Raw genomic sequence first — 27,816 nt, forward strand, 5'->3', positions numbered from 1 at the left:
GGCGGCAGCAACAACAATACTACAGCGAGAATCAAAGTTACGCCTTCTTTCTTTGCGTGAACATTTGGGCGGCGTTATGCAAATCTTCCCACATCGTGACGTAGACATGTGGGGGCGTGTTTAAACGAGGCGTTTTAGGAGGGCGTGGACCAGTCTTAACTTTTATAAAGAATATCTCTTTGGTTTGAGACTTTAGTCTTTGCAACTTTAGGGATCTTATCTATTCACGAACCGCTTGTAACACTCCAAAGAGAAAGGAAAAATTGAAATCGCATCATATGACCCCTTTAAAAAAGATACTTGCTATTTAAACCAGGGGCATATAACAATTAAAACTTAAATGTCTCATTATACACAAACATAAAACTGATTAATGTGTCTGTGAAAACAATATGTGGGTAATTATTATAATTTAATAGTATATTGTTGTATTGTTCCATATAGTAGTATTGGAATGAAAGCAAAATTATTTTAGTTTTATTTATAAATAAATGATATAAAAACAATATTATATTTAATTATATAACATGTAATAATTATGTAAATATCAATCTTTTCATTTAATAAAAACATGTTTATTTATTTTTAACATTTTACTGTATTTTGAGTCTGAATCTTGGTTTAGTCAAAGTGATTATTCTTTAAATTAAAAGCCATTTTAGAGCAAATGCATACTGTATGTGTTGAAATCAAAAATCATCAAAAAGTAAATATTGAGGTAATTTTTTTAGCTGTATCTCCCAGCCCTAGTTTCTTTCTGACTGCATCATCGGATTCATCCCATTAAAACCAGGCTAACTGATTGAATGTGGCCCAAACTGCCATTCTTTTCTCTGTCAATTTGCAGGCATGGCTTTATTTTTGCTATTTCTGCTGATCTGAGACCAGATGTGCAGTTGTCTCTTTATAGTTTGATCAAATCGTTAGCTCAGATCAGCATAAAAGCAAATCTCCGGCTGGGTTGCATGACGGCTTCATGCTTGCAAACCCCTTGACCATCAGAGTTGGAGAAGGTGGATCTTCTGTGAGAGCTATTTGATTTACCCAATGCCCTGTTTCTCCTTTACATGAGAAAACTGCCCTACGTTTGTAGGATTGTGATGAAGTATTCATGTAACCTCACTTTGTCCTTTGCGTAGTCATTTAATCAAAAGCCTGTTCGTGCCGTGTCTTCTCCAAGGAAATCAAATCAGACAGGAAGGAAGCAAATTAAAAGCTGTTACACTTTCATCTTTCTTTTTTATCTCACTTCTGTGGAAGTAATACATTTTCCCGCTTAGCCGAAATGTTAGTTTTTAGTTCTATTTGAATTATAGACTGCTGCATATGTGTTTTTCTCTCTTTTGGCTTCTGTTTTCGGTGGAATGGATTATACCCAATCTGCCCTCTCAGCGATGTGAAGAAAAAACCAACCTAGATCAGATCCAGACATGTTGGCCAGCGCTGCCAGCTAGGCTCAATCGAAGAGCTTACCTTACCCTTAGTCCATAAGAGCAGTTTATACACGGGTTGTCTGTTCTGGAAACTTGGCACAAAGCACCTGCTCTTTTCACCAACCATGAGCTCTGATCTTGTGCTAACATTTGCTCTCATTTGAATGAAGCAGCAACGGGGTGTGTGTGCTCTTAGGTGCTAACATACACATCCCGTGTTTGCTGATGTGGGGCCTGTGTTATGCTTCCTCTTGTAGTTAAGATAATTCTTTTCAAAAGAAACAAATCTGTCTGTTGAGGGTCTTTGAGGGTCTCATTGGGTACATTTGTACACCAAGTACAATTGTTTAAGTTTATTAACATGCTTATTACCTGACCGTTCAGAAGTTTGGGGTTAGTAAGATTTTTTTTTTTTTTGTTGTTGTTGAAAGTATTAATACTTTTATTCAGCAAAGATGCATTAAATTGATCAAAAGTGACAGTAAATAGATTTATTGTAACAGTACCAAAAATTTCTATTTGCAAATTATTGCTATTAAAATCTATTTTTTGTCCAATAAATGCTGTTCTTTTGAACTTTCTATATATAAATTTAACAGTTTTCACAAAAAAATTAAGCTGTGCAACCGCTTTCAACATTGATAAAACAAAGTATTTCTTGAGCATCAAATTATTAGAATATTAGAATGATTTCCGAAGGATCATGTGACACTGAAGACTGGAATAATGATGCTGAAAATTCTATCATAGAAATAAATTACATTTCAAAATATATTAAATAGAAAACGGTTATAATAATTTGGAAGGTGTAATTATTTTTCACAATATCTTTTAAAAACAATAAAAAAAATCTTACTGACCCCATGTTTTTGAACGGTACTGTACATATGAAAATTAACCCCCAGCAATCTCCACAATGATTTAAAAATAATCTTTATCCAGTAATCATGAATGACTGGATAAGCTCTGAAAAATCCATGTAAAGTTATTGGTCCTAGATCGGTATAAAGGGCTCAGAGGAAGGTTTTAGCTAGATTTCTAGTTCCAAAAGCCAGTGTAAAGAGTTTAATGTCATGGTCCAATAATGAGTTATTTCAGTGACCTCATGGGTCTGTCATGCGTTTGAGGTTTGGATCTTCCAGTGTGCATGTCACTTCCTCTCTTTCGAATTCGTACTCTTCCTCTCTCTTGTTTTCTGTGCTTGTTTATCCTTTGCCTGTACTCCTCTTACTAAAAGCTTAAAGCATGCTCCTGTTATTATTTAATGAAACTCAGGTGGATCGAGTGGGTGAGTGTGTAAGTGTGTTTGACCGTGTGAGTGTGTACTCTTTAAACTGGATCTGTATGTTCTCATTGAGTTCTTGACCCTTCTCTTTCTCCTGCAGGCTCCCAGCAGTCTCCTGGAGGCTCTTGAGCAGCACCTGGCCTCTCTGGAGGGCAAGAAAACCAAGGAGCTCTCCGCCGACAACAGGTACGAAATCCTACAGTTCTAAAAATTCCAGCATCACACTGTAAAGCATTGTTTGGGCAAACATCTGTGAAGTCACGCAACCAAAACATTAATGCATTCGAAAAATTCACTAAGACATTCTAAAATCCATATAAATTGAGTGGTTTATTCCAAGTCTTCTGAAAAACATGATCGCGTTACATGATGAACAAATTTAATTTAGGCTTTTATTTACATATAAATATTGATCAATGCATCTTCCATAGAGCTCATTGGACAGCCAATGCTCAACCAGTGAGGTCTGTTTTTGCATGTCAAGCAAGCAAGGCAGTTGATCTTCCATGTTTGCCATATTAATAAGTGAATGGACAATTTCCATTCCACATTTCCATCAGCAGGGGAAAAGTAATGGCGCTGAACAGATATACCAAGAAAAATTTTATTTATTTATTTCTCTTTCCATTTATTTATTTTAATCTTTTTGTGAGTCTTTGTATTTTTCTTACAGAGTTTTTTGCATTTTTAAAATGACAAATGATCTCCTGCTGAAATTCCAAATGAAAACATTTTAACAAATGATCTCCTGCTGAAATTCCAAATGAAAACATTTTAACAAATGATCTCCTGCTGAAATTCCAAATGAAAACATTTTAACAAATGATCATCAGCTGAAATTCCAAATAAAAATGTTTTAACACGAAAAACATTGATCTGTGAATTCCTGTGAAGACATTTGTGTATATATATTCATTAAAATGGTAAAATGTCATTTTTTCTTGGTATTCCTGTTTCTTGGTATACCTGTATATTGAGTAGTGGGCTGGTTGTGTAATATAACGTGGGGGTCATCATGGCGTAATACCTATTTTGTGTAAAAGAAAATGCCTTTTATTAGGCTAATGAATCTCATTCATCTCATGTGAGTGTACATCTTTTTTTTTTTTTTTTACATCAACCTTTTTTATTGCTTTGAAGATAAGACAAAATATGTAGTCGAATGCAAGTTCCTGTATATGCTGTATAAATCCTCTTAACTGCACTTCACAAGCCATATGGTGAAGCACTTAATACAGCAACAACAAACCATTAGCAAGAGATTTATATATAGCCACATACTGTAAGATATAACTTTTTTGGCTTGTGAAGAGTGTTAAATTAATCAGGTCCTAAATAAAGAACTGATAGGGAAATCTCACTTCTGTGCGTATCTGTGTTTTTCTCTGTAGAGCCAACACTCTGTCCAATGCGGTGTCGTCCCTCTCCAACACGGGCATGTCCTTCTCCTTCTCATCCAGCAGGATGGACGAGAAGGAGAAACAACAGGCCCTGGAGGAGGAGCAAGCCCGTCTGCAAGCTCTCAAGGTGGGCTACAACCTATCACATTATTTTCTGTGAATGAACATGTTCTAAGTTTGAAGTGTGGACAGGAAGTGATGTTAGCTGGTTCAATGTGGAGAATAAAGAGTACATACAATAAAGGCATATCCCAGCTCCACCCAGGGAAGTTTGTTGCAACTGAGATTTGGCAGAATTAAAGCTGCTGTTCTGGGAACATTTTGTTCTACACATACAAGTGTATGTGTGTTTACACAATACGCCCTTGTACCTTCAATGATTAGCCTGCAGCAGTAAGTGGTCAGCGGGGTTGATCAAACCTCTCTGTCCCCATCAGGATGTACTGTCATACCTTGTGGGACACAAATACTCGCACCAACACACACACACAAACTGAATGACAGGAACGTCATTGGTGTGGATTGTATCCCCAGATGCACCACGGCTCCATATCTGAATAGTTCAAACATTCAAAGCAATTTCAATGTCCAACATCAAAGTATTTACACATCCCATGTTCGGATAAGTTTGTGTGAAATTGAACTGGTGTTTCTTTGTGATTGTTGTGTTCTCAACACTCCACAGTGTTTTAGAGTGCTATTGCTTTCTTTTTCTGTTTTCTTTTCTTCCCACATTTTCTTGTTGTTGCAAAGGGCATAAAACCTTGCCATGTCGCAACCTACTTCCTCTCTCTTTAGAAACTAGAATCTAGGGCTGCACGGTTTAAAGAAAGAAATCAAATTGTGATTTTTCTGATTAGAAATTAAAATCTAAAATGTGATTTAAAGAAAAAAAAGTTTTAGGTTTGCTTGTTTATAGGGCTGCACAATTTGGCCCAAAATGTTGTTGTGTTTTATCTATGAGTATGATAATTATAATAATAATGTACACATTTAATAATATAATAATTATATCTAAAAATAATTATACACAATAATAATTATTGTTCTTGTTGTTATGCTAAATAATTATCTTATTTATCTTTATTTATCTTATCGCTAAATAAAAATGATAAAACAAGAAAAGTTACTATTGTAATATTTCACTGTAAAGGAGAAAATTGAAAAAAAAATTACTTTACAGTACAATTGTAAAATTTAAATGACTAATATTTATGCCCATCTTGATTCATTTTCAGATGTTAATCCATCAAGCTTTTATTTTGGCAGAAATCCACAGGTAGCTCTTGTAGCTTTTCTTTTGTTGACAACAATCGGTTTAACTGTGCTTTTCTTTACAAATTTGGGAAGATGGTTGACATGTTGTATTCCCAAATGCATGTTCTAAGTGACTTAAACTTAAAGCAAATGTAGAGAGAAAGTTGTGTGGAGCAGTTTTTGCTGTGACCAATGTCAGAGGATCATGAGCTGCTCACATGTAAAAGAACACATTACACAGTATTGGTCAAAAAGCCAGACCAGACTTTAGGTTTTGGTTTGTCTGATGTCAAATAGTTGTGCTCTAGTGAGTTGCTTAGCTTGAAATAGCTCTACATGCTGACGATTTATTGACTTTTCTTGTTCTTTTCGTATGGTTGGTCTAAGCTGCTCAAGTAATTGATGTTTTTGAGTCGTTTCTCATTTCTGTCAAAGGAAGTATGACCTGGGAGATCTTCTCTGACTTCAGCCATCTCTTCTACAGTACACAGACACACACACACACACACACACACACACACACACACACACAGACAGTAGATCTGAGCTGTAGCTGACTGGCACTTCAGCTGCCTGAGTGGCTGTAATCTGTCTGATTTCACAGAGCTCATCTGAAGGAAATAGTCTCTACAGTGACCATCGCAGGAGGAATGAGCCGAGCAGCCCAGTCTTTAAATGCTTTATGTTCTCTCTAAATGTTTTCTTCCTGTGTTTTGTGATTGTATAGAACCAGCGTCTGAAGGAGATGAGCATGCAGACCCCCTCTGCCTCTCCCAGCACACAGTCTATGGGTAGTGCCAACAACCACACTGCGGGCATGGACCTGTTCACCAATACCACAAGCCCACCCTCAACAAACAGGTCACTAACATGTAGTACATGACCGCAGTACATATTTTATTAAAAAAAAGCTCACTGAACACAAGTAAACATTCAGCGATTAAGTAAGAATACGAAAGAAAGTAATAGAACAAATAAATAAGAAATGCTACATACATCGTATAAAGTAATCGAATGTATAAAAACAGTGCATATTCTTCTCTGTGTAAATTAAATATTTTTTTTTTCTTATTAATGTTACAAAAATTATTTAGCTGTCACTTTAAGAGCTGCCCAGATCCAATATACTGTTACACGTTTTCTTTCTCAGCTGTATGCTTTCACATAAGAGCCAAATTACTGTATACGAAGATACTTGCAAATACAGGCGTTTTGACACAAGTGTGTGTATTTAACTTAATGTGTGTTCAAGGCCTATAAAGTGGCAAAAATAACTGTTAAATACTCCCGTGCTCTATGAGCACCGTCTTCATGTGCGTGCGCCTCTCTGGCAGCACGATTTATAGTGGAATGAGTTCTCTTTTGCTGCTGATTGCATTTCAATGGCTTAAAATAAATAGTTTTAAACCGCTTAAAAACACGTGCAAATGATACTGTATATTTTCATGACCATGTAGCACAGCAATGTCACGTGAGCATGTAACCGCGATAGTGACAAAAGTAGTTCAAAATCTCTACCGGTTGACAAATTTCTACCGGTGTATCGCCCACCCCTACGTACAGTAATACAAAGCTCAGTGAATCTACAATATATGCTATACCATATGGTCCAAAGCCTGAGATTTGGGATTTCAATTTAAACTGGAAATAAAATTTTAGGATTTTGAAATAAAAAAGGCTTATGACGGACAAATGAAGAGATATTTGAGATTCTGTATACTTTCATTCAGAATATGAACTTACAAAAGTCACATTTCCTTTTCATTTTTTTCATTTTTTATTGAAGCACAAGATACTTATCTCAAAACATGTTTTATAACATGATCACATTCAAAAATATAGACTGTTAAAGTTGCCTATTCATAAATAGATTGCCACTTTAAATATTGTATTTATTTAGATATTAGTATCAATGTTTCAACATCTTATATACTGTACAATACTGCAAAGTTAAATTTTGAAATAATTTAATAGATATCTGGCAGAACTTATTTGATATATTTGACAACTGCTAGGTTGTTTGCTGGTTTTAAACCCTGTTGGCATCATGAATCTCATGGTTGTTGTGGCAGTTGCCTGGCTGATGATGCAAATCCCACAACAGGTTGATTGTTGTAAGAAGTGAACGGACGGAATCTTTTCACCCTGTCTGTTTTGAGGTGTTTGTCCTTTTTTTGACTCTGGACTCTGGAGCTGCTCAGTGATATACTATAATCCAAACGTGCCATTGGTGAGAATGAAAAAACCTTTGTACCATTTTTAAGAACTTGGATGATTTAAAAAGACCAAACCATGGCTGTGCAGTGGACTCACTAGTATCTCTTAATGTAGCCTGCATGATACTTTTTAGATGAAAGAACCGAGCCTCTCTGTTCAGATTCCTTTTCATACCCTTCAAAGCCTTTACAGAACACACAAAGAATGAAAAGCGGCATATTTAGACTGTGCTATACACTATGTGTGAGAGAGGAGGGAGTACTAGATGTCAGCGCCTACAGAAAAAGTCAATACCTGCTGCTGTTTCGATTCGCTCACTTTCTCGAGTGAGTTGATGAAGCCACTTGGCCTGGTGGTGCAACATCTTGAAAACAATGAAAATCACAATCCAGCTGCTTTTCACTACTAAGTTCTACCAGACATTGTAAAATGATCTAGTTTCTAATTTCTCAAACTGGGTGGTAACAAGTGTGCTGTGTACTAGGGCTGTGCAATTAATCACATTAATATTATATACTATAAAAATAAGTTTTATGCTAGTAAGATTTGTTTTTAAATGTTTTTGAAAGAAGTACTCTTATGCTCACCAATGCTGAATTTGTTTGATAAAAATAAAAACAGTATGAACAGTAATTTACAATTTAAACTCTTTCTGTTTTAATTAGTGCTGGGCAACGATTAATTGTGATTAATCGCATCCAAAATAAAAATGTTTGTTTATATAATATATGTGTGTGTACCGTGTATATTTATTATGAATATATAAAGACACACAAATATAGTATATATTTAGATTTTTTTTTTTACATGTATATATTTATATTCATATAATTTATATTATACTGTATATAAATATATTTAATATATAAAACATTTGTGTATACAAATGTGTGTGCATTTATATATACATAATAAATATGCACAGTACACACACATATATTTTGTACACAAAAACTTTTATGTTGGATGCGATTAATCGTTGCCCAGCACTAATTTTAATATGTTTCAAAATGTTATTTATTTTTGTGCCGTAATAGTTTTTTTTTTTCATGATTCTTTGATGAACAGAAAGTTCAAAAGAACAGAATTAAAGCTTAATTTAATTGCTGAATAAAAGTATTCAGTTCTTAAAAAAAAAAAAAATTGTCGTGGAGTGTTCTAATGTTGCATCCATCAGATGTCTTGTGATTCTTACTTATTAAAGTCTATTGATCATATAGCTTGAGAACTTCTGATTTTGTTAATGGAAAACCTTCAGATATTGTATAGCATAAAATGTTGATTATACAAGATCTGTGTGGTAGAATTTAAATGTTTTACTTTTATACTTAACTCTCTTTCTCTTGTACAGCATGCCAAACCTCAACAGTGACTTGTTTGACCTTCAGCCTGCCTTCGTTCCTGCTGTGCAGAGCACTCCTATCTCCACCGCCAGCAGTGCCTGGGGAGGTGCGGCCCACTCCACCCACACACATACACACGATCACCGATGCCGCATCTATTGCTTTACCACTTTAGATCACTGACCTTTAATTTAGTCCCTGAAAAATCATTAGAACAGATCAATCCTTTGTTAACTTGCAGTAAATGTTCATCTAATTATCTGTTCGTTCACTTGCTAGTTCATTCCTGTTTCAAATTCTTACAAGCTGTTTGTAAGCCCTGTCCCAAAAGCTACCATCAGCCCTTGGCGTTCACAGTTTGGTGAGATAATGGTATATAGATTGTTGGGCCATATGCAGCATTTTATGGCATCAATGATGCCTCAAAGAGCTGACCAAGCAGCTTGCTAGGTTTTGCAACCCAACCAATGTTTCGTTGTGTTTGTGTTCTCCATACCCATCCATCCTGTTGTGTAGGGATCGAACAATGTTTTCTAGATATTCCGAAGCGTGACCGATTTGGGTGCTTTTCCGTTGAGGCATTATCGCTCTGGTTGGGAGCTGTGCTGAGTGTCAGAGGTTCATTTTCAGCACATCTGCTGGGCTTGTGTGAATTGAGGACACAAGGTGCAGAGTGTAGACACACTGCCAGACTCTTAACTATGCCAGGATTTGTAGGTCACAGCATGCACTTGGAGCATGCGCTTTACAGCTAGTGGACAGGTGCGCCGAGGGCTAGCCAGATGCACCGCAAGACTCAGGTCTCCAGAGACCCACATATACTACTAACAGTGCAAAGACACAGCCGTGTAGACAGATGGAGGGATGAGGTGTTTTAAAAAAGAGAGAAAGATTGCTGAGTAATGAGCAGAGTAGTGAGAAAGAGCCACAGGCACAGATTTAAGCTGTAAATTGTTATTTACATAAGAAATCATGGAATAATAATAGGAATCCACCAAAATTTAGGCCGTTTAAAGCACTTCAGCTGAAAGTGGTATTTAATGACATTTTCAGACAAAAACGCATTTAATGGCATTCTCAGATGGATAGAAACTGTTATCAGAAACTTTATTGTAGAGGAAAAAGTATGCATGTAAAATGGTCCAGGTTTAACTGGGCTGCAAAAAAAATTGTTGTGATTATTTTGACACATTGCGATTGACAGTTGTGACATGATGAACATTTAACATTTTCATATTGCTATTGTTTAGATCTTCAGGCAAAAGGCATAAAATCACTTTTTAAATGGCGTCTGCAAAAACTACAAACTATTATTAAGCCATATTGTTACTCAGATTGTATTTAGATGAATTGTGCAGAACTAGAATCAATCTAAATGGTGGCAACTTGCAAGAAAAAAGGTCATGTATACTTCCATGTGTATGTGTGTGTTACTCTCAGGTCTAGAAAGCAGCACTCTTCATCCCATGGCTTCCATGCCCACCATGAATGTAGATTTTGATGCTGTATTTGGGACTAAAGCTTCCAATAGTGATGTGAAGCCATCAGCTGGTAAAATGTCTCACACGTGTGATTATTAATAACTGCGCTTATTAATCTCTGAAGATTTGACCCTTGCCGCTGCGCTTAATAACTGCAAAACTTAGTAACCTTCACCCTAAAATAAACCTCTTCTGCTGGTTTTGCTGTATGGTGAGTTTGTGGAGCTTTGCCGCTGGAACGCTGAAACAAACTGTGCAGCCGGCTGCAGCACCTGCCCGTCTGACTCGGTCCTGGAGAGATTGGGAATGTTCTTTGGGGAATCGCTCATGCTTTTTTTCCTCTCCACTTACTCACTTCGCTGCTCTGTGGTTGTGGACAGTCTGTTATCATCCCTTCATCCATCTACTGTGTGTGTGTGTGTGTGTGTGTGTGTGTTAGTGGAGGCTGGGTGCTGACTGGCATTTTTCTCCATCTGTTAATCGCCTGTCGCCACACTCCTTATCTGAACACAGAACAGACGCACACACATTTCCACTCACCAGTACATCCACTCTCTGTCTGCCCCTATCTTCCTTTTTTTTTTTTTTTCTTGGCCCCTTTTTTCTTACCTTTTGCTTTTTTTTGTCTCCCCCCACCCCTATTCACTCTCTTCTGCTCTCTTTCCTGGGTTATGATGGCTGATCTGATGTGGTGAGTGTGTACTCGTGTTTTTTTTTTTGTCTTGGCCTCCTTGTTCCTGCTGGCGAAGCAGAAAGTAGAACTGTATATATATGGCATGTGTCAGCAGACTGTCTCTCTTGCTTGCTTTCTCTCATTTACTAAAAGAATTAGCAAAATGATCTGGGTTTTTTTACCATTTGAAAACCAGTTGCCTCTTCAGTTAATGAAACCTATCAGCTGTTTGAAAGTCAACATTAAATTGCATTCACAACAGTGTTATTATTGTAATATTTATGTACTATTACAGTATTGTTAGTATTTTGAATTGGCTTTTATTTTTATAACTTCAGTTTTCATTTTATTTTTAGGTTTTGTATTATGTAGATTTTTCATTATTATTAGTTTTTAATATTTCTATATATTTTTGTTTCTCTGTTTTAATTTTAATTTTTAATAATTAAGCATAACATTTTTTTTATTACTTGCCAAGGCAAAAACAAACAAACAAAGTTTTTCCATCTAATATTTATATTTTATTTCAGTTTTATTTTAGTTAACAAAAACTAGTTTTAATAATTTTCGTTACCAACTACTACCCTAATTTACAACGCATTTTACTTTTGTAATGTGATATATTTACGCAAATAGTGGGCAATCCTGGGCAAAAGTTATTTGTCCAAAAGGTTTAAAAAAAAAATTGTGGATACTGAAGGTCAAGTTCATTTTTGAGAGCATTGACATATTATAATAACTATTGGCAAGATTTTAGAAAGTTTGTGTTCGTCTGCAACAGTATCTAAATAGCTGTTGGTTAACATTTAATCAGTAGCCTGCGTGGTCTAAATGAAAAAAGCAAAGTCTAAAAGATGAGTTATTACATTTTATTTAAAGACTTCAAAGGCATTTTTCTCTTTGATATAACATGCACTGATCATCCACAATAAGACGAGTAACATCTATTAAGAAAAAAAAGAAGCAATTTTTTGCAATATTATGCCTCCATAAGGAGAAGAATAAGAAAAAAGGGGATGTCATAGATTTCCATTTTTTTTAAGGAGCCCTGTCGTGTTATTTCCTCTTAGATCTCAGGGTGGTTCTTCCCGTCCTGACCTAATGTTCTGCTCTAGATCTCTATGGGTCTTTTGTCATGCCATGAGTGGCCTCACAGAGGCTCATCCCCGCTGCTTGCATCATTATAAACATCAGCAGGACTGCAGCACGCTTTCTCTCGTCTCACTCCTGTCTCTCTGCTCTATAACACCTATGCCCTAACCAGGCCTGATGCGACAAGTTTCCAGCGACAAGCAATTTGTGTGTCCACATTGAAAGCTTAATGGCTGCACGATGTGACATTGAGAGTGTATTTGATGTTTAATGTACAGTGTACATATTGAGATGTTGCACTGATCCTGTTTTTCCTTAAGACTGATATCTCAACTAGCATTGGCTATTACAGAGTACTGATCTGATACCATCTGTACAAATTAAAATTTACCCTTTCGGCTAACCTTAACAACCATGACCAACACAGAAACTAATTTGTTTTAGTCAAGTCTAACTGATATCCAATTCTTTTAAAAAGGTCAGCAGTGCAGAAATATAAAACCTTTATTGCTGGTTGCTTGACGTGTCGCTTCTGGTTAGGTGTCAGTCTGCAGCAAAAATAAGTGGTTTGCCACTCTCGTAATATTTAATCAATGGAATAATGGTTTCTCTGTCTTTTTTCTCAGGTTATGATGCGTTAGGAGACTTGTTGAAGCCCACGGTGACGGTTCACACTCAGGCGCCGGTCATGGCTCCTCATACAGGCAGTAAACTGTTGGCCAGTGACCTGGATTCGTCCCTGGCCAACCTCGTAGGCAGTGAGTCCCTCTTCCTCGCAGCATTATTGGTCTGTTTGTGTGACTTTCTTTATTTACTTGGTCATAAGTCCCTGACCTTCAAATTGCATTTGTGCTACTCTACTGAACAGAGAGTCAGCAGCCATATGGTGATATACGCTATGGGTGTGTATGTGTGTGCGTGTTGAACAGAGATGAATTAAACCCAGCTTAGGGGAAATGAATAGGTCTCTGATGCCTCCAGTGCTGTAAGTCTTCCAGTATTACGCTGATGTTGGGCTGTTCTAACAGTCTGTTTCTTTTCCCCCCTCTCTTTTTAGACCTGCAGTTTGGGGGAACACCAGGCAAAAAGTGAGGATTTACATTTAATTATCTAAATCATTTCAAATTGTAAAAAGAAGCAGTGTCTAGACTCTCTTTGCATGTGTTTGCATGCAGGTCTGATATGCAGTGGACTCAGCCTGGAGAGAAGAAGCTGACCGGTGGCACTAACTGGCAGTCAAAGACAATGAGCAGCACCACTGCCTGGAGCCCCGCCCCCTTGCCACCTGCTGCCATGCCACCTGCCGCCATGCCCGTGCCACACATGGTGAGAACACACACATGTACACTAGACTTGTGCCGGTATTCGGTAATGCGATATATCACGGTAATGAATATGCACGATATTGTTATCGTGGGCACTTCTAAATACCGTGAATAATGATATATTACAAATTATTCAGAATTTTGAATGCATTTTAAGAATACTTTTCCCATCAACTGGTCAAAATGCACAACACCGCTGTATGCTGAGTGAAAGAGGCGTGTGCACTCTGATGTAAACAAGAGGGAAGGAGAAGCACATGGCGGAACATGTGAGAGACGCTCTGGATGAAAGCGCACTTTCACTCTCTGACAGCAGATGGTGCTAAACTGCAGAAATAATAATAATAATAATAATAATTCATTTAAATGCAGCCGTTACCCCCCCGGAAACCCTGTAAACAAAGCAGCTGCACTACTTCCTGTTTCTGAATCATGTTTAAATTATGTAAATAGCCATTCAGATTTGTGTATTTGCTATGATGTTCATCACAGCGCCAAATACTTAAATATTTAGACTTAATAGGCTATTTATTTTCAAACTTTTTTTACATTTTAATCTGGACTACAACATGCCCTAGATATTGTTTGAAAGTGTTTTGATTCTTTATTGTTCGGTCACACTTTACATTAGGGCTTCATTAGTTAACATTAGTTAACATAAACTGCCAATGAAAAATTCTTCTGAACATTCATTAATCTTAGGTAATTACAATATTTAATAACACGTTGTTAAAATCGAAAGTTGCAACTGTGTTATTTAATGAGCTAACATGAACTAAGACTTGTAATTTTTTAAACAAAGATTAATAACTTCTGTAGCAAATGTAGCTATTGCTCATTGTGAATGTTAATGCATTAACTAAGGTTAACTAATGAGGTCTTATTGTAAAGTGATACCTATTGGTCTTTATAGTTCTTTTGCACTTTAATCTGTGTAAAACTTTTAACTTTATACATTTTTCTGTATTGCTTTATTGCATTTAAATGTTCAGTTATTTTTGTTATAAGAAAAAAGTTATTAAACCTGTTATACTGTATTATGACAGCACTTTTTTTTAAACTTAATTTCAATATCGTGATAATACCGTATACCATAATAAAAGCATTAGCAATTAATCGCAACATGAAAATTTGATACTGGCATATCCCTAATGTACACACACTCACTCACACAGTGATATACAAGCACCTAAATATACTTGCACTACCTTTCAAAATTTTGGGGTCAGCAAGTCACCAAGGCTGCATTTATTTGGTGAAAAATACAGTAAAGTCAGTAATACTGTAAAATATTTTAACATTTTACATCTTAACTGTTTTCTGAAAATCTTTCTTATTTCTTATTATTTATGTTTAATATTTTTATGCAATCCGTCATACATTTTTATTTTTCAAGTTTTTATTATTTATTTTTTTTACAAAAGTGCAGCATTTATTTGAAATATAAATCTTTTGTATCGATGTAAAAGTCTTTACTGTGACTTTTGATCAAATTAATGCATCCTTGCTGAATAAAATAATTAATTTATTTAAAAAATATCTTACTGACCCCTAACCTTTGAATTGTAGTGTATATTCAAACAGTAATACTTTATTTTCAATACACTTGATTCTGATTGGTCACTTGCAGATTTCTTCAGTCAATTTGTTTTTAATAATGACACTATACTGTATATTTGACCAGGCAACTGATTTCTTACATCTCTGTGCTGTTTTTGTCACTCATATCACTCTGCGGGACTCTTTCTTCTCACATTACAATAATTTACACTCAATATTTCATGTCCGTTTATTTATTAGTACTATAATGAAGCAGGGTAATGACCAGTCAGCTGGTCATTATAGCAAAATAAACAACTTTAAAGTATGAATAAGCCTTCGCTATGTTACACTGTGACCGGATAACAGTACATTTATACATTACTTAATATATACAGACATTCTTGCATATATATATATAAACATTCCCATTCACATGCAAACATCATTTCAAATACTCTTAACTTTACAAACCTGAAAGGAATCCATCTGTTGTAAAGCTCAATTCACACCAAATATCCAGAATTCAGGAAAAAAAGTTCTTCTTTGCTATTGGAAATATGTGTGTGAGTGTGCTTCTTGTTCTCAAGTGGTGTGTATTGATCCAGTCAGGCAGGTGATGTGTTAGTCTGTTCTGAGACAGGATAGAGAGGAGTTTTCACTGTTTACATGTGTTTATGGCCTCTCTTGTCTCTCTCTCAGGGCGTTCAGAGTAGATTGACCTCTGAACTGCTTGAGTTGAGAGAGAGCAGATGTCTGTGAATAACTAACCTTCAGTGTCTCTCTTTCTGTCTCTCTCCACCTTTTCTGTGGTCCGCATCTTTCTGGCCCGTTTCTCCTCGTGTCTGACGTCTTCAACTCTCCTCGCTCTATCTGCCCTGTATGTTTCTGTCTTTCTCTCTATCCTCTTTCTTGTGCTTATCCCAGCAGACTGGAATGTTCTATACTAGTTATGTAAGTACCTCCTATAACTGACAGTTCTATTATCTTGAGTATCGTTTACGAGGGATCGATTCTCTCTTACACATCATCTCTCTTATTCCCACACATTTCCCTCACTTTCACATTCCCACACCTTATTTCTTGATTTCTATCTTCACTTATTTGGTTCATTGTGTTAAATTTTTAATAAATTTAGTTGAATCGTGGGTGAAAATGGGCAGTTACTTGAAAAAGTTTTTGTATCGAAATGAAAATGAAAAACATTCTGGTTGTACATGTGCTTTAAAATGAAATACAAACCTTCTGTTAAATTATAATCATGTTTTATTTTACATTTTCTTTAATTTGTTTTTACAAATTTGTTTTTTTTCTCTCTCATTTTTCAGTGTGGATTTAAAAGAAAATCAAAGTTAATTACAGAAGTATTGTACAGATTTTTAGATATCGGTGCATCCTTACCTAATAATAATAATAAATAATAGTAGAGCTGTTAATATATATGGTAATTGGTCGTTATGTATATCATATGCATAATGTATATGTGTATTATATAACTTATTTTAGCTTGAGCTTGTTTACCACAGTGGCTTTTTATGTTTCATGTACTCTTGAGACTAATTAAAAACAATAGTTTGATGTTTCTCTGTAACTCTCTATATGGTTCCAGGCCAAATGACCCAAAAGCAGTTTTCTCACACTGTGTGGATGGGCTAAAAATTTCTACTCTGTGTGAAAAGGCCTTTACCGTAACTTCCAACATCCTCTGACTTCCAAAACCCTCTCTATTCCTGATAAACACAGAGAATGTCATATGTTGATTTCCCTGACATATGAATGTTTGTTCGGTCTCTCATGCCCTTTCTGGAGCATTTGATGTATTCATCTTTTTGGAGCTTTGACTTGCAAACCAGACTTGTGCAAATGTGTGCGTTTGGGGGCTGCATTTTACGTAACCTGTTTACGATTCAAAACTGATGAATTCTTTGTGCCAACAAATCAATGCTTGCCATGTTCAGATCAAAGTGTCAAATAAGGTTTTGGGCTTTTAAGTGAGTGACAGTTATTCAGGCAAGTCTTTGTTTTAGGAAAAACAATTTCAGACATACTCTACCGTTCAAATGTTTAAAGTCAATATTAATGACAAAGGTACTGTTTTCTATGTAATTTATTCCTGTGATGGCAAAGCTGAATTTTTAGCAGCCAGTCTTCAGTGTCACATGATCACTCTAATATACTTATTTTGGTGCTTATTGTTATCAATATTGAAAACAGTTCAAAAGAAAATAATTTATTTAAAATGGAAATATTTTGGAACATTAGAAGTGTCTTCACTCTCGCTTTTGATCAATTAAATGCGTCCTTGAACGGTATAGTAAAATTACAGTGTTGCTGAGATGCATTGTTTTATTTGACTGAGACCAAATGTATTTAAAAACACATTTTTTACTCGTTGTTCGGTGAAGTTTTTTTAGTCTTAGAAACATGTCAGATCCTTGAGTTCTATTGTTTTGCTTCAGTGTTGTGCAGTGTTGCATGTGTTGAATGGACCTGTCCTGACCTGTCATGAGTACAAAAGAGAGTAATTAAACAAGCTCTTTAAATGAACCAGACATGATTAGTGAGCACAGAGCTGTTGGATGAGTACAGTAGTGTTTGATCAGTGAGTTGTGCCATTGGTCATTCGATCATTGAAGCATTGTTTGGTCATTCAGTGCATTGATGGTTGATTTTCGACCCTTTTTTCCCCTTTAGGCTCCTGCTCCCATGGCGTTTCCCATGACAACACCTCAAGTGCCTGTGTATGGAATGGTGAGTATTGTGACCTTACAGTGGCTACGTGGATATTGTGTAGATGAATTAAATGGTTAATAGCTAAAAGAAAATAACGCTGAATGTTGTGTTTGGGGCGAGTTTAGGTCCCTCCTCAGCTGGGACAGATGGGAGGGGTTCCAGTAATGACCCAACCGCCCATGTTGTACAACCAGCCTGTTCTCAGACCCACTAACCCTTTCACCACCATCCCTGGAGCCCAGGTACACACACAAACACATTAGTTAGTCCATCTGTATCACACATGTAGTGGCCTTGCATGCATTTAATCCATACCACACTGCTGTAATACACCAAACCTTTATATCGTAGTTATTTTTCAGTTTCACTAGTCTGAAACTTAATATTGAAAGCATAATAGACCTTCTACTGTCTATTTATACCATTAATATTAAACAAAAAAACTCAAAGTATTAAATTGCCCTTAAAAGTATTAACAGTATTAATAGTTCCTTAATGTTAATATTGGTTTAATAGTAAAGCAGTAAAGACTTTATAAGAGTTTTCTTTTTTGTTGAAGCAATCATTATCTAATTGAGAAATGCTTTAAGGCTATACACCATTGTACTTGCAACTTATTTCTGTGGTTAATATTTGCATTTAATGTGTTAAATATAATTAATGCAATTAACACAGCATCTTTTTTATTCTTGATGTAGTTTTGTAATCTGTTTATTATATATTTATTGTGATAAATCAATGTGCAAAAAAACTTTAAAGCGGGGAAAAAATGAACCGAGCTCATTCAAACAGAGATTTGATAGCACATTAAGTTCACTTTAATTAAAATTTGTTGTAATATTTTTTATGTTCTGTAATTGTTAGAAAATTATCAAAAAAAAAAAAGTCCGATAATTTGCAGTGGAAGCCTGGCTTTTAATTATAACTGTAATGTTGAATGGATATAATTACTCATTTTATACCCAGCAGTGAAAAAAAACAAAGAAGTTTAATAGAGGCATCAGATTGGTATAAGTGATACTGGCCTTTATTTGTAGGGCCAGATGCCATTAAAAATATTTAAAAAAAATTATTTCTGCCTTTGTTGTTTTCATATTAATTTGGAGATTTAATGTAAAAATATATTTATGATCACAGATTTTAGTGTTAGGTGCGATTTAATAGTGATTTAATTACAGAAAGCTGTTATTCTTTTATCTTTTAATTGATTGACAGCCTTAGTATTAATGTTATATTTAACTTTTTTAAAATGTTTTTATAAATAATTATTATATTATTTAACTTTTTAAATGAAGCATTTTTAAATAGCAATACTAGTTTTTGCTGTAGTATTGAGAATGATGAAATTTCACTATTATTCAAATTTCATCAGCAAATTTGACTGGTATTATATTTTAACAACTGAAATTGTAGTATTGTAACATCCCCATCACACACACACAAAACAAAACGCAGCTCCCTGCCTGTGGCAAGTACACAGATGCTCCATTTACAAGATGTTCAGTGCTGCTGTATTCACACGGTCATTACTGAGCGCTTCAGTGCTGGTTTGCTTATTTATAACTCTTTGTGTGTCTTTTTACAGATGCAGTTCATGTAAGTAGCACTTAAGCAGAGCGCCAAACAGGATGGCTGAAAAGAACAAGCTAGTGAGAGGAGGATCCAACTACCACCAAATAAAAGGAGATCGAGATAAAAAGAAAGAGCGTGCATATGGAGAGGAATGTGTTTGTGGCAAGAATGCTTACCTCACTGTCTGAAACGGCTCACCCAACACACACACCCCAGACGAGAGCGCATACAGTGTGTCATTTTTCATCTCTTGAGGTTCATTTCTTTCCTGGGGCACGATGTCTACTGGCAGGTGTGATACATCATAGAAATCGTGGATTTTATTGCAGATATTAAATTACCATGTACAGAGCACTCTTCTTTTCTTTTCTTTTTTTCTCTTCATAATTAATATGAATTAGATCTAAAGCCCAACACAGTGGACTTCCTGTTACTGTCATCTTTTGCTCTGTTACGAAGATGCCCATGCTGAGTTCAGGAAAACAGTGAATGTCAAAGTAAATCCCCTGAATAGTACAGCTTACTAGATCATAAACATGTTTAAATGGCTCATTAACACAATGTCCCGGCTTCTCATTTCAGAACAAGGAAAGTATTTGACCCCTTATTAGGTGCTCTGCACCCCCAAGCACTTTACACATGCATTTATGTGTAACATAATATATAACATTGAGCTGGTCTCTTATATCTACAACGTTAGTCATCTAATGTTAACAATGAACATGTTACTGTTACTGATGGCTACTGTTCAAAATGATCAGTCAATCCTTATTTGTTTATACTGGTTTAAGGGTTTCCGTTTCAGATGTGATGGTGGTCTTGCACATACATATGCACACATTGGTGTTACGTGAGCCACATGAAGAACCCCCTCTCACTGGCCTCCTACCTTGTTTTGTCACTCCAAGGACACTGATTAACATATCTGCTCCTGCTCTTCTGTGTTAACCAAACATGTCATGCATTTACGACTACATCTCACACTCTGAGCCCACTCCCCCATGTACCACCTATCCTGGGAGCGGGTGACCGGAAGCATTGGAGAAGGGTACAGGGCATGTGGCCCTATTCAAAAATCTATTTTTAATGAGGGTTTTGTTTAATCCTATGTTTTTTTTAATCCTGATGTTATAGACTCCTGCATGTTATATATATATTTTTTTTTATTATTTCAGAAAATGACATGAATCATGGTCTGTTTTATGTTGCCAAATTATGTACATTTGTGATTCGAGAAATGCCATAAAGCTAGCTCTTGTACTGACAGCGCGGTTCTTTCTCTGAAGGACGTGCGTATCGGTGTTTGCCAACTTTGGAACCAAAATCAATAGCTAAAATCTACTTTTAGTCTGTTTTTGTGCAGTTCCTCGAAATATGGGGCACTGTTAACAGGGTATCTTTATTTTTGCTTGTGCAGCCAAAGCATTTTCGGTTCTCCCGAAATCCCTTTAACCCTTTCTAGAGCAGGTTTCCACTTCAGCCTTCACATCAGCCCATAATTCCTGCTTTGTTTCTTCATGCTAGATTTAGTTTTTATTCTGCATGGACTGATGGAACGTTACTGGAGATAGTAAATGAGTTCCAAGAAGCTGTGGTTTACAGTGATTTTAAAATCTTAGTGATTTTAGAATTTGCGCTCCTTGTTGTGCCTAACAATGCTTTTTAGCTGTAAAAAAATCACTGTATACTACAGTTTCATGGAGCTTATTGCTTTTTTAAAATGATCACTACCTATAGCTGCAAGGTTTCGGAACGTAAACACACAGCAACAAACATTTAATAATTTATTGGTTACAAATAATAATCCTTCCTCTAAGCAATGTAGTTCTTCTGCAGTGTTTAGCAGAATAGTTGCCAAGCAATGCACAGACTCAGTGGTACAGTAATACTGATGTAATGAGGTCACAGGTGTGTGTTTAAAGAGCCGATCAAGGAATGGAATTTTCTATTTTATAAGAGATTTTGTAAGTGTCATTTTTGTAGTGTCACATGTTCTAGAGAGTTATAGTTATGACATGTTTATAACAGTCCATCTTGTGTCATCAGAATGGTTTTAGGAATGTGTAAATAAGACACACATCATTTGTTTGCATAAGGTTCAACCTTACAAAGATAATCCACCCAAAAATGAAACTTCTGTCATCATTTACCCACATTGATGTTATTCCAAACCGGCATGTACTTATTTATTCTGCTGAACATAAAAGAAGATACATTTTGAAGAATGCTGATAGCCAAACCACGTCGGTTCTCTGTGACCTGCATTGTATTTTTTGTCCATGAGAATCAAACGGTTCTGAAAAATCTTCTTTTGTGTTTCACAGAAGGGCAGTCATACATGTTTGGAGCTCCATTAGGGTGAATAAATGCTGACAGAATTTTTCATTTGAAGTCTGAGTTTGAATTTCCATCAGTTCAAGTGTGGTCTTGGCTTTTGTATGTTGCTAAAGACATCATCACTGCGAGTTTTATATTGTTGCCGTAATGCGTGCTGTGTGACCGCCTGCCCTACCATTTGTAGAAGCGATCAATGTGCATTGTGTTTCTCTGCTTGCTTAATTCTGAGTGCGCGAGTTGGTTACTAATTCTTTACTGAGCATCTCTTAACATGCTTGTGAGTTTATTCTCCTTTGAGCGCCGTCAGGGGGTCCAGCAGGTTCAGACTGAATGCTTTTTATATGCAGGCTCAATGTTGATGCTCTCTGGGTTTGCAAGGTAACGGGGCACCGAGGAGCAATGCTGTTTAATTAGGATCTATTCTATTATCCCGTCACCGGAGGCTTGAAGTGTGTGAAGTGAGAGAGTGAATGTATGATCGTGAGCTTCAGCGAGGGTGAAAGATCTCAAGATGTACAAGGGTGCTGTCATGAGCCAGGGTTTCCATGGTAATCTCCAGTTTCTGGTCGATGAGCACAGCAGCGTTTCATTCTCTTAGTCATATTTTGTCTTTTTTTAATATTATTAAAAGCTCTGCATTCATTAGCAGCCCAGCCTGTGGTGAAGACTGTCTGAAGATGCAAGTTTCTTTGGCAATCTAGTGCTTTTGGATAACCTTTAGGCTTGTTGACTTGATTCACTGGCAACGGGTCATGAATGCTTTCTCTCTGACACACCATAGGCTTTTTAAAACTTGGTTTTGCTGAGTTGAGGCGTTAAAGGAACAAACTTTCATTTTTGTTTAGAATCTCTGCTATGCACAGTCGTTCCCTAAGTTCTTGCTTTCACAGCTCCCCCTTGTGGTTACTGTTTGTCATCTTTCATATAAACAGCTGCTAGTTAGTGTTCTGTTTGCTGTTTATGGGGCGTTTGTGCACACAAAGCAAATGTCTGAGTGTATTGGACTCACCGCTCTACATTCATCCTTTATTTTAGAGCACCCGGCCAGACTGACGAGCAGCCAACTCCAGTGTACTTCTGAACTACTTAGCCTGATTTTATTCATCTCAGGCTCGGCTCATTAGCTGGCCTGGAATACTCAGCTCAGCAACGGCCTTTCAGAATCGATGTGTCAGTGTGTGCCGCACGTCTCAGACCTCTAGTGGGGATGCTTGGCGTTCAGGGTCCTTTTCACCTTCGTGCTGTCATGGAGCTGTCCTGGCTTCTCTGGCTTTAGTGAATTTGTTTTAGGTGGGCTATTTGCTACATTCTTATTGGCATCTTTTTGTCCTTCTTTTCCTGTTACAGAGATATATGCAGTATATTTAGAAAGATGTATTCAGTAGAAGCGCCATCATCCCTGTGTATCATCCCAGGGGAGCAATGCAGCAACCTTTTTTTATCCATTTATCATCAAATGCCAAAAAAGGAGAAAACAAAACCTCCATGTTTATGCCCGTTTCTCCACTGTATTTTTATTTTTTTTTTTTTTGTAATTTATTTATGCAGACCATAAGGAGTTTATTCAGCATGGTGAAAATAAAAAGCAGAAATTGTGGGATTGTGTTTAACTTGTTTGTCTTTCATTTTTGTCTGACTTTCATTCACATAAATAAAGTCCCTTTTTTTTCCTGAGTTGTTGGTTATTTTTGTTTAGTTTCATTTTGTCTGTCATCTTATTCATCTCATCAATTATATCACAAGCGGGAAAATCATTGCCCTCGAGTTCATTTTGGATGTCCGGCTCTTTTGTTTTCTCTTCTCTGGCCTCTTGAAATTGCACTTCATGCCTGCCTCACGGCCCATAATGCAGGGTTTTTACAGTATGAACGCACGTTTTAAATATCTGGTCAAATTTGTGTAGTGCCGTGCTGTGTTGTTTTCGCGTCTGTCAATGTGATTTCTGTTGAATCTATTGCACGAGTTTCACTGCAACAGGAACCACCTGATTATTTCTTTGTAGCACTTTTTAACAGTGGACTCAGAAACAGGAAAATCAACCAATGTTTCTTTGTGTATCTTCTGTTTTAAGACCAACTTCAACTGTTTTGAAGTTGTCCAAACAGCTAAACGTGTATGTAGAGCTGGTTATATTGTGTGGAAAAGGATGTACAGCAACACCTACCATTTTGTGGTCCTTTCCCCCCCCCAACTTCACAGCAAGTCTTTGGCTGTTCAGTCCATCTAAATGATAAAATGGTTCTGTGAGAGGTCAAATTACTCTCTAGTAGACCGTTTCCCATCATGGCATTAAGGCAATTCCTGGACTATGTGGCCAGGCATTCAATCTGATTTCACTAGTTACTAAGTACCTAAATCTGGTTTAGATTGTTCACTTGCTCTACTCTTCTAAAGGTTGCTGTCTGTGATTTGAAGCCGTGACTAGTGATATTCACTTCTATATAAATTATTTGAGCTCAACCGCGTTCTATTTTTGAATTATGTACCGTTGGGGAAAAGGAATCAGACATGTCTGGTTGTGCTTGTACATCAACTCTCTCAAGTCTGGTAGAACGCTTGTGAAACCTTTAATCTGTAACTAAACCTGAATCAAACACGCTCTTCATCGACTTTTCATCTGCAACTGCCTTTGGTTTCCCTGTGAGCTTCATGAACCACGCAGCACTGGTTGAAGTCGGTGATCTTATGATACCAGTCTCTCCTGAACTGTCGTTTGTTCGCCTGCAATGAGATGCTCAACCCAGGACCAAGAGACCTGATGGATTTAACTCAATTTTCTTTCGATCGCTTTATAATTTGTACCTGTTTTCTTGCATGTTTTTTGTATCTGACATGCCTGGGAAAGTTTCACAGTTCCATGTAACGTTTGCGAAGTTCTATTAAATATGGTGCTGCTTTTTAGTAAGCAGTTGTTGTCGTAGTGATGGACGAGTTCTGTGTTATTTTTATGATTTATCAGTGGTTGGTTGTGCTGATCTGGTATGTTATATTCCTTCTTGCGATTTTTGCTTGAGTCAGTTTTTGTAAGTTCTTTCATTCTTTCTGTCTCGGTCTCTGTTTTGTTGTCTGTATTTGTGAAGAAAATTTATGGTTGCAAGCCTCTAACCTGAACCATGAGTGAATGCCTTGTGAATAAATGGATTTAACGCTCGCGCTCACCGGTTTCTTAATAAAGGACATTTTTAACAGATTTCATCTCGCTGACTTATTCCGAATGTCTATTAATATTCATCTACACAGTCAGGAATTGTACCTGACTCCATTCCTCAAGGTTTCTCTTCTGCAGTTTATTAATTGCGTTGCCTTACTATTTTAGTTTGTGCCTGTTGTTTTGTTCCAAGATATAGTTTGCTATCAGTTTGTGCTCCCACTGTGCCTGCGGGTCTGTTTCTCTAACCCAGATCCCACTCCTAGCTGCAGAACACAAGAGTATAAAACCACATCTTCCACCAAGCTCCAAGTGCTACTTTTTGACACTTTTTTTACTCATATGTTTATTACATCAGATAACTGTTACAAATAGAAATAACATATATATATATATATATATATATATATATATAAATTGCAACAACAAGCAGTTATGTTCTTGATTTGTCGGCCATTATTGACCAGGTTAATAGAGTTTAAAAAAAATGGGACATCATAACCCAGCTTTAGTGTAGTTTTGAAAAAGACTGGTTTTGGTTTATTGTGTGGCATTTGTTGGTGGTTTTAGTGATTCATCTGTGTCGCTCACCGGTTTCTTAATAAAGGACATTTTTAACAGATTTCATCTCGCTGACTTATTCCGAATGTCTATTAATATTCATCTACACAGTCAGGAATTGTACCTGACTCCATTCCTCAAGGTTTCTCTTCTGCAGTTTATTAATTGCGTTGCCTTACTATTTTAGTTTGTGCCTGTTGTTTTGTTCCAAGATATAGTTTGCTATCAGTTTGTGCTCCCACTGTGCCTGCGGGTCTGTTTCTCTAACCCAGATCCCACTCCTAGCTGCAGAACACAAGAGTATAAAACCACATCTTCCACCAAGCTCCAAGTGCTACTTTTTGACACTTTTTTTACTCATATGTTTATTACATCAGATAACTGTTACAAATAGAAATAACATATATATATATATATATATATATATATATATAAATTGCAACAACAAGCAGTTATGTTCTTGATTTGTCGGCCATTATTGACCAGGTTAATAGAGTTTAAAAAAAATGGGACATCATAACCCAGCTTTAGTGTAGTTTTGAAAAAGACTGGTTTTGGTTTATTGTGTGGCATTTGTTGGTGGTTTTAGTGATTCATCTGTGTCCCCTGCCCCCATCGGCCCCTCTCTATAGACCCCAGGAATGTCAAACTCTCCCAGACAGACCCCAACAGCTGTAAGGAGAGTGAGAGAGTGCACATGGCACTGGCTATTTTTAGAGTTCTTTCAGACTAGAACATCTCTCCTTCTCTTTACCTGGACGTGGCTGTTCCTTCTGGATCTCTCCTTGGCTGAAAGTTCTGGAGAAGTTTCACAGCGGCCGTGCGAGTTCATAAGTACCGGAGACGAATGCAGGACAGAGCATATAAACAAGGAAAAAAGAGTCCAGTGAGCATATAAACAAGGAAAAAAGAGTCCAGCGATTAAGTGAAAATCAAGCTGAATATCTAACAGGCCAACATGGCTCTACTGTGTTACAACAGAGGCTGCGGGGGTCGATTTGATGCTGACAAAAACTCGGATGGTAAGATTTTAATTTATTTTTACTATTTAATATATAGCATATTTGGGGGAAAAGTATATCTTGAACTGCATATATTTTAATTGTCCATGTGAAAGTCATGGCTGATAATACAGGCCTGATGTTAAAAATCTACCAACAACTTTTAAAGTTTGACAACTGAAAGAGAAGTGCTTTATCACTTCCTATACCTGTGAAACGGTTGTTTTGGAAACTGAATTATATAAATAGATAGAGGTGAGCCGACAGCTGATTGCAGTGTGAATGAGATCCACTGGCCTCAGAGACACTGGGGGCCAGGACTTAACTTTGATTTCATTTTGCAACAAGACAGCCTCCATTTATCCTTCCATGTTTTATTTATACATTTGGAAATTGTAGAAAAGGTGATTTAGCTAGTGTCTGTTCTTAGAGGTTTCTTGGATCCGTGAAGTCTCAAGCACATTTGGAGGTGTTCTAATCAAATGTTACTTCCATAAATGGCTTAATCTTCCTACTGTCTCCTCTGCTGAGAATGTGTCACTGTATTGAGTCCTGTTCATAAAAAAAATTGTAATGAGGATGGACTTCTGTAGATAAACGTCTCCTACTAACCCTATTTTCTCTCTCACCCCTTGAAGATGCCTGCCAGTTTCACCCCGGAGTGCCAATCTTCCACGATGCCTTAAAGGTGAGCTCTTTTTGTTTAGACAGCAGCGCGCGCTGCGTGCGGACCGCCGGCTGCTCGGTTCTGCCGTTACTTGAAGCGTGTCGTCGGCGTGTTTGCCTGCTTCTTAGGGAGCCTAATATCCATGTTTTTGTTTTATTTTGTTCTTGGCTGTCTGATGTGATTCTTTGTTTGGGGTTTTGCCCTCAGGGCTGGTCCTGCTGTAAAAAGAGGACGACAGATTTCTCTGAGTTCCTGTCAATCAAGGTATGCTAATAATATGCTAATCGCGACGGTTTCATCTCACGCTGCTCTTCATGCGCTGCACGTACAGTAGTACAGACTGAAACAAAGTGACAAAATATGTCTGAAATCCTCACCATACTTAAAATAACACTTTACAATGAGGTTCCGTTTATTAACTTTAGTTACTGCAAGGCCTGTAAGTGAACATTAGCTATTATTTACAAAATCTGTAACAATTTGCAATAAGGTCCGTTAGTTAACATTAATTAATGCATTAACTTATATTAACTAACAATGAGCAATGCATTTGTTACAGTGTTTATTAATCTTTGTTAACGTTAATAAAAGTACAACTGTTCATCAGGGGCGTGTCTAGAGCATTTTAAATGGGGGGGGCAGTCGGGGGTATAGAGTGAGCTGAGTCGGGCTGGACTCGGTGAAAGTTGTAGTATTTCCTCAGCGATCAGCTCCAGGCATGACGAAGCGGATATCGTCCTCTTTTGGAAGGC

At 36.8% G+C, this 27,816-nt stretch overlaps 1 protein-coding gene and 1 pseudogene across 7 annotated transcripts in view; both read left to right on the forward strand.

The window, feature by feature from the left end:
- LOC107742289 (phosphatidylinositol-binding clathrin assembly protein-like) overlaps nt 1–21,027 on the forward strand; it is an 84,445-nt gene extending 63,418 nt beyond the window's left edge. For 3 of the 7 annotated variants that reach the window (XM_016555188.1, XM_016555193.1, XM_016555191.1), the window contains 12 exons: nt 2,819–2,904; nt 4,110–4,245; nt 6,103–6,236; nt 8,944–9,041; nt 10,376–10,486; nt 12,808–12,939; nt 13,239–13,269; nt 13,357–13,507; nt 15,976–15,999; nt 17,740–17,796; nt 17,904–18,020; nt 19,364–21,027. In XM_016555188.1, coding sequence (XP_016410674.1) covers nt 2,819–2,904; nt 4,110–4,245; nt 6,103–6,236; nt 8,944–9,041; nt 10,376–10,486; nt 12,808–12,939; nt 13,239–13,269; nt 13,357–13,507; nt 15,976–15,999; nt 17,740–17,796; nt 17,904–18,020; nt 19,364–19,378 — 1,092 coding nt within the window. In that variant the 3' untranslated portion in view covers nt 19,379–21,027. The remainder of the gene's footprint in view (nt 1–2,818; nt 2,905–4,109; nt 4,246–6,102; nt 6,237–8,943; nt 9,042–10,375; nt 10,487–12,807; nt 12,940–13,238; nt 13,270–13,356; nt 13,508–15,975; nt 16,000–17,739; nt 17,797–17,903; nt 18,021–19,363) is intronic. The other 4 variants (XM_016555189.1, XM_016555192.1, XM_016555194.1 and 1 more) reach the window with 4 other exon arrangements.
- A 4,797-nt stretch (nt 21,028–25,824) lies between these two features.
- Nucleotides 25,825–27,816, forward strand: part of LOC107742318 (cysteine and histidine-rich domain-containing protein 1-like) — a 7,864-nt pseudogene continuing 5,872 nt past the window's right edge.

This window comes from Sinocyclocheilus rhinocerous, unplaced genomic scaffold (assembly GCF_001515625.1).
Source record: "Sinocyclocheilus rhinocerous isolate Xijiao unplaced genomic scaffold, SAMN03320098_v1.1 scaffold75, whole genome shotgun sequence".
Taxonomy (NCBI): Eukaryota; Metazoa; Chordata; class Actinopteri; order Cypriniformes; family Cyprinidae; genus Sinocyclocheilus; species Sinocyclocheilus rhinocerous.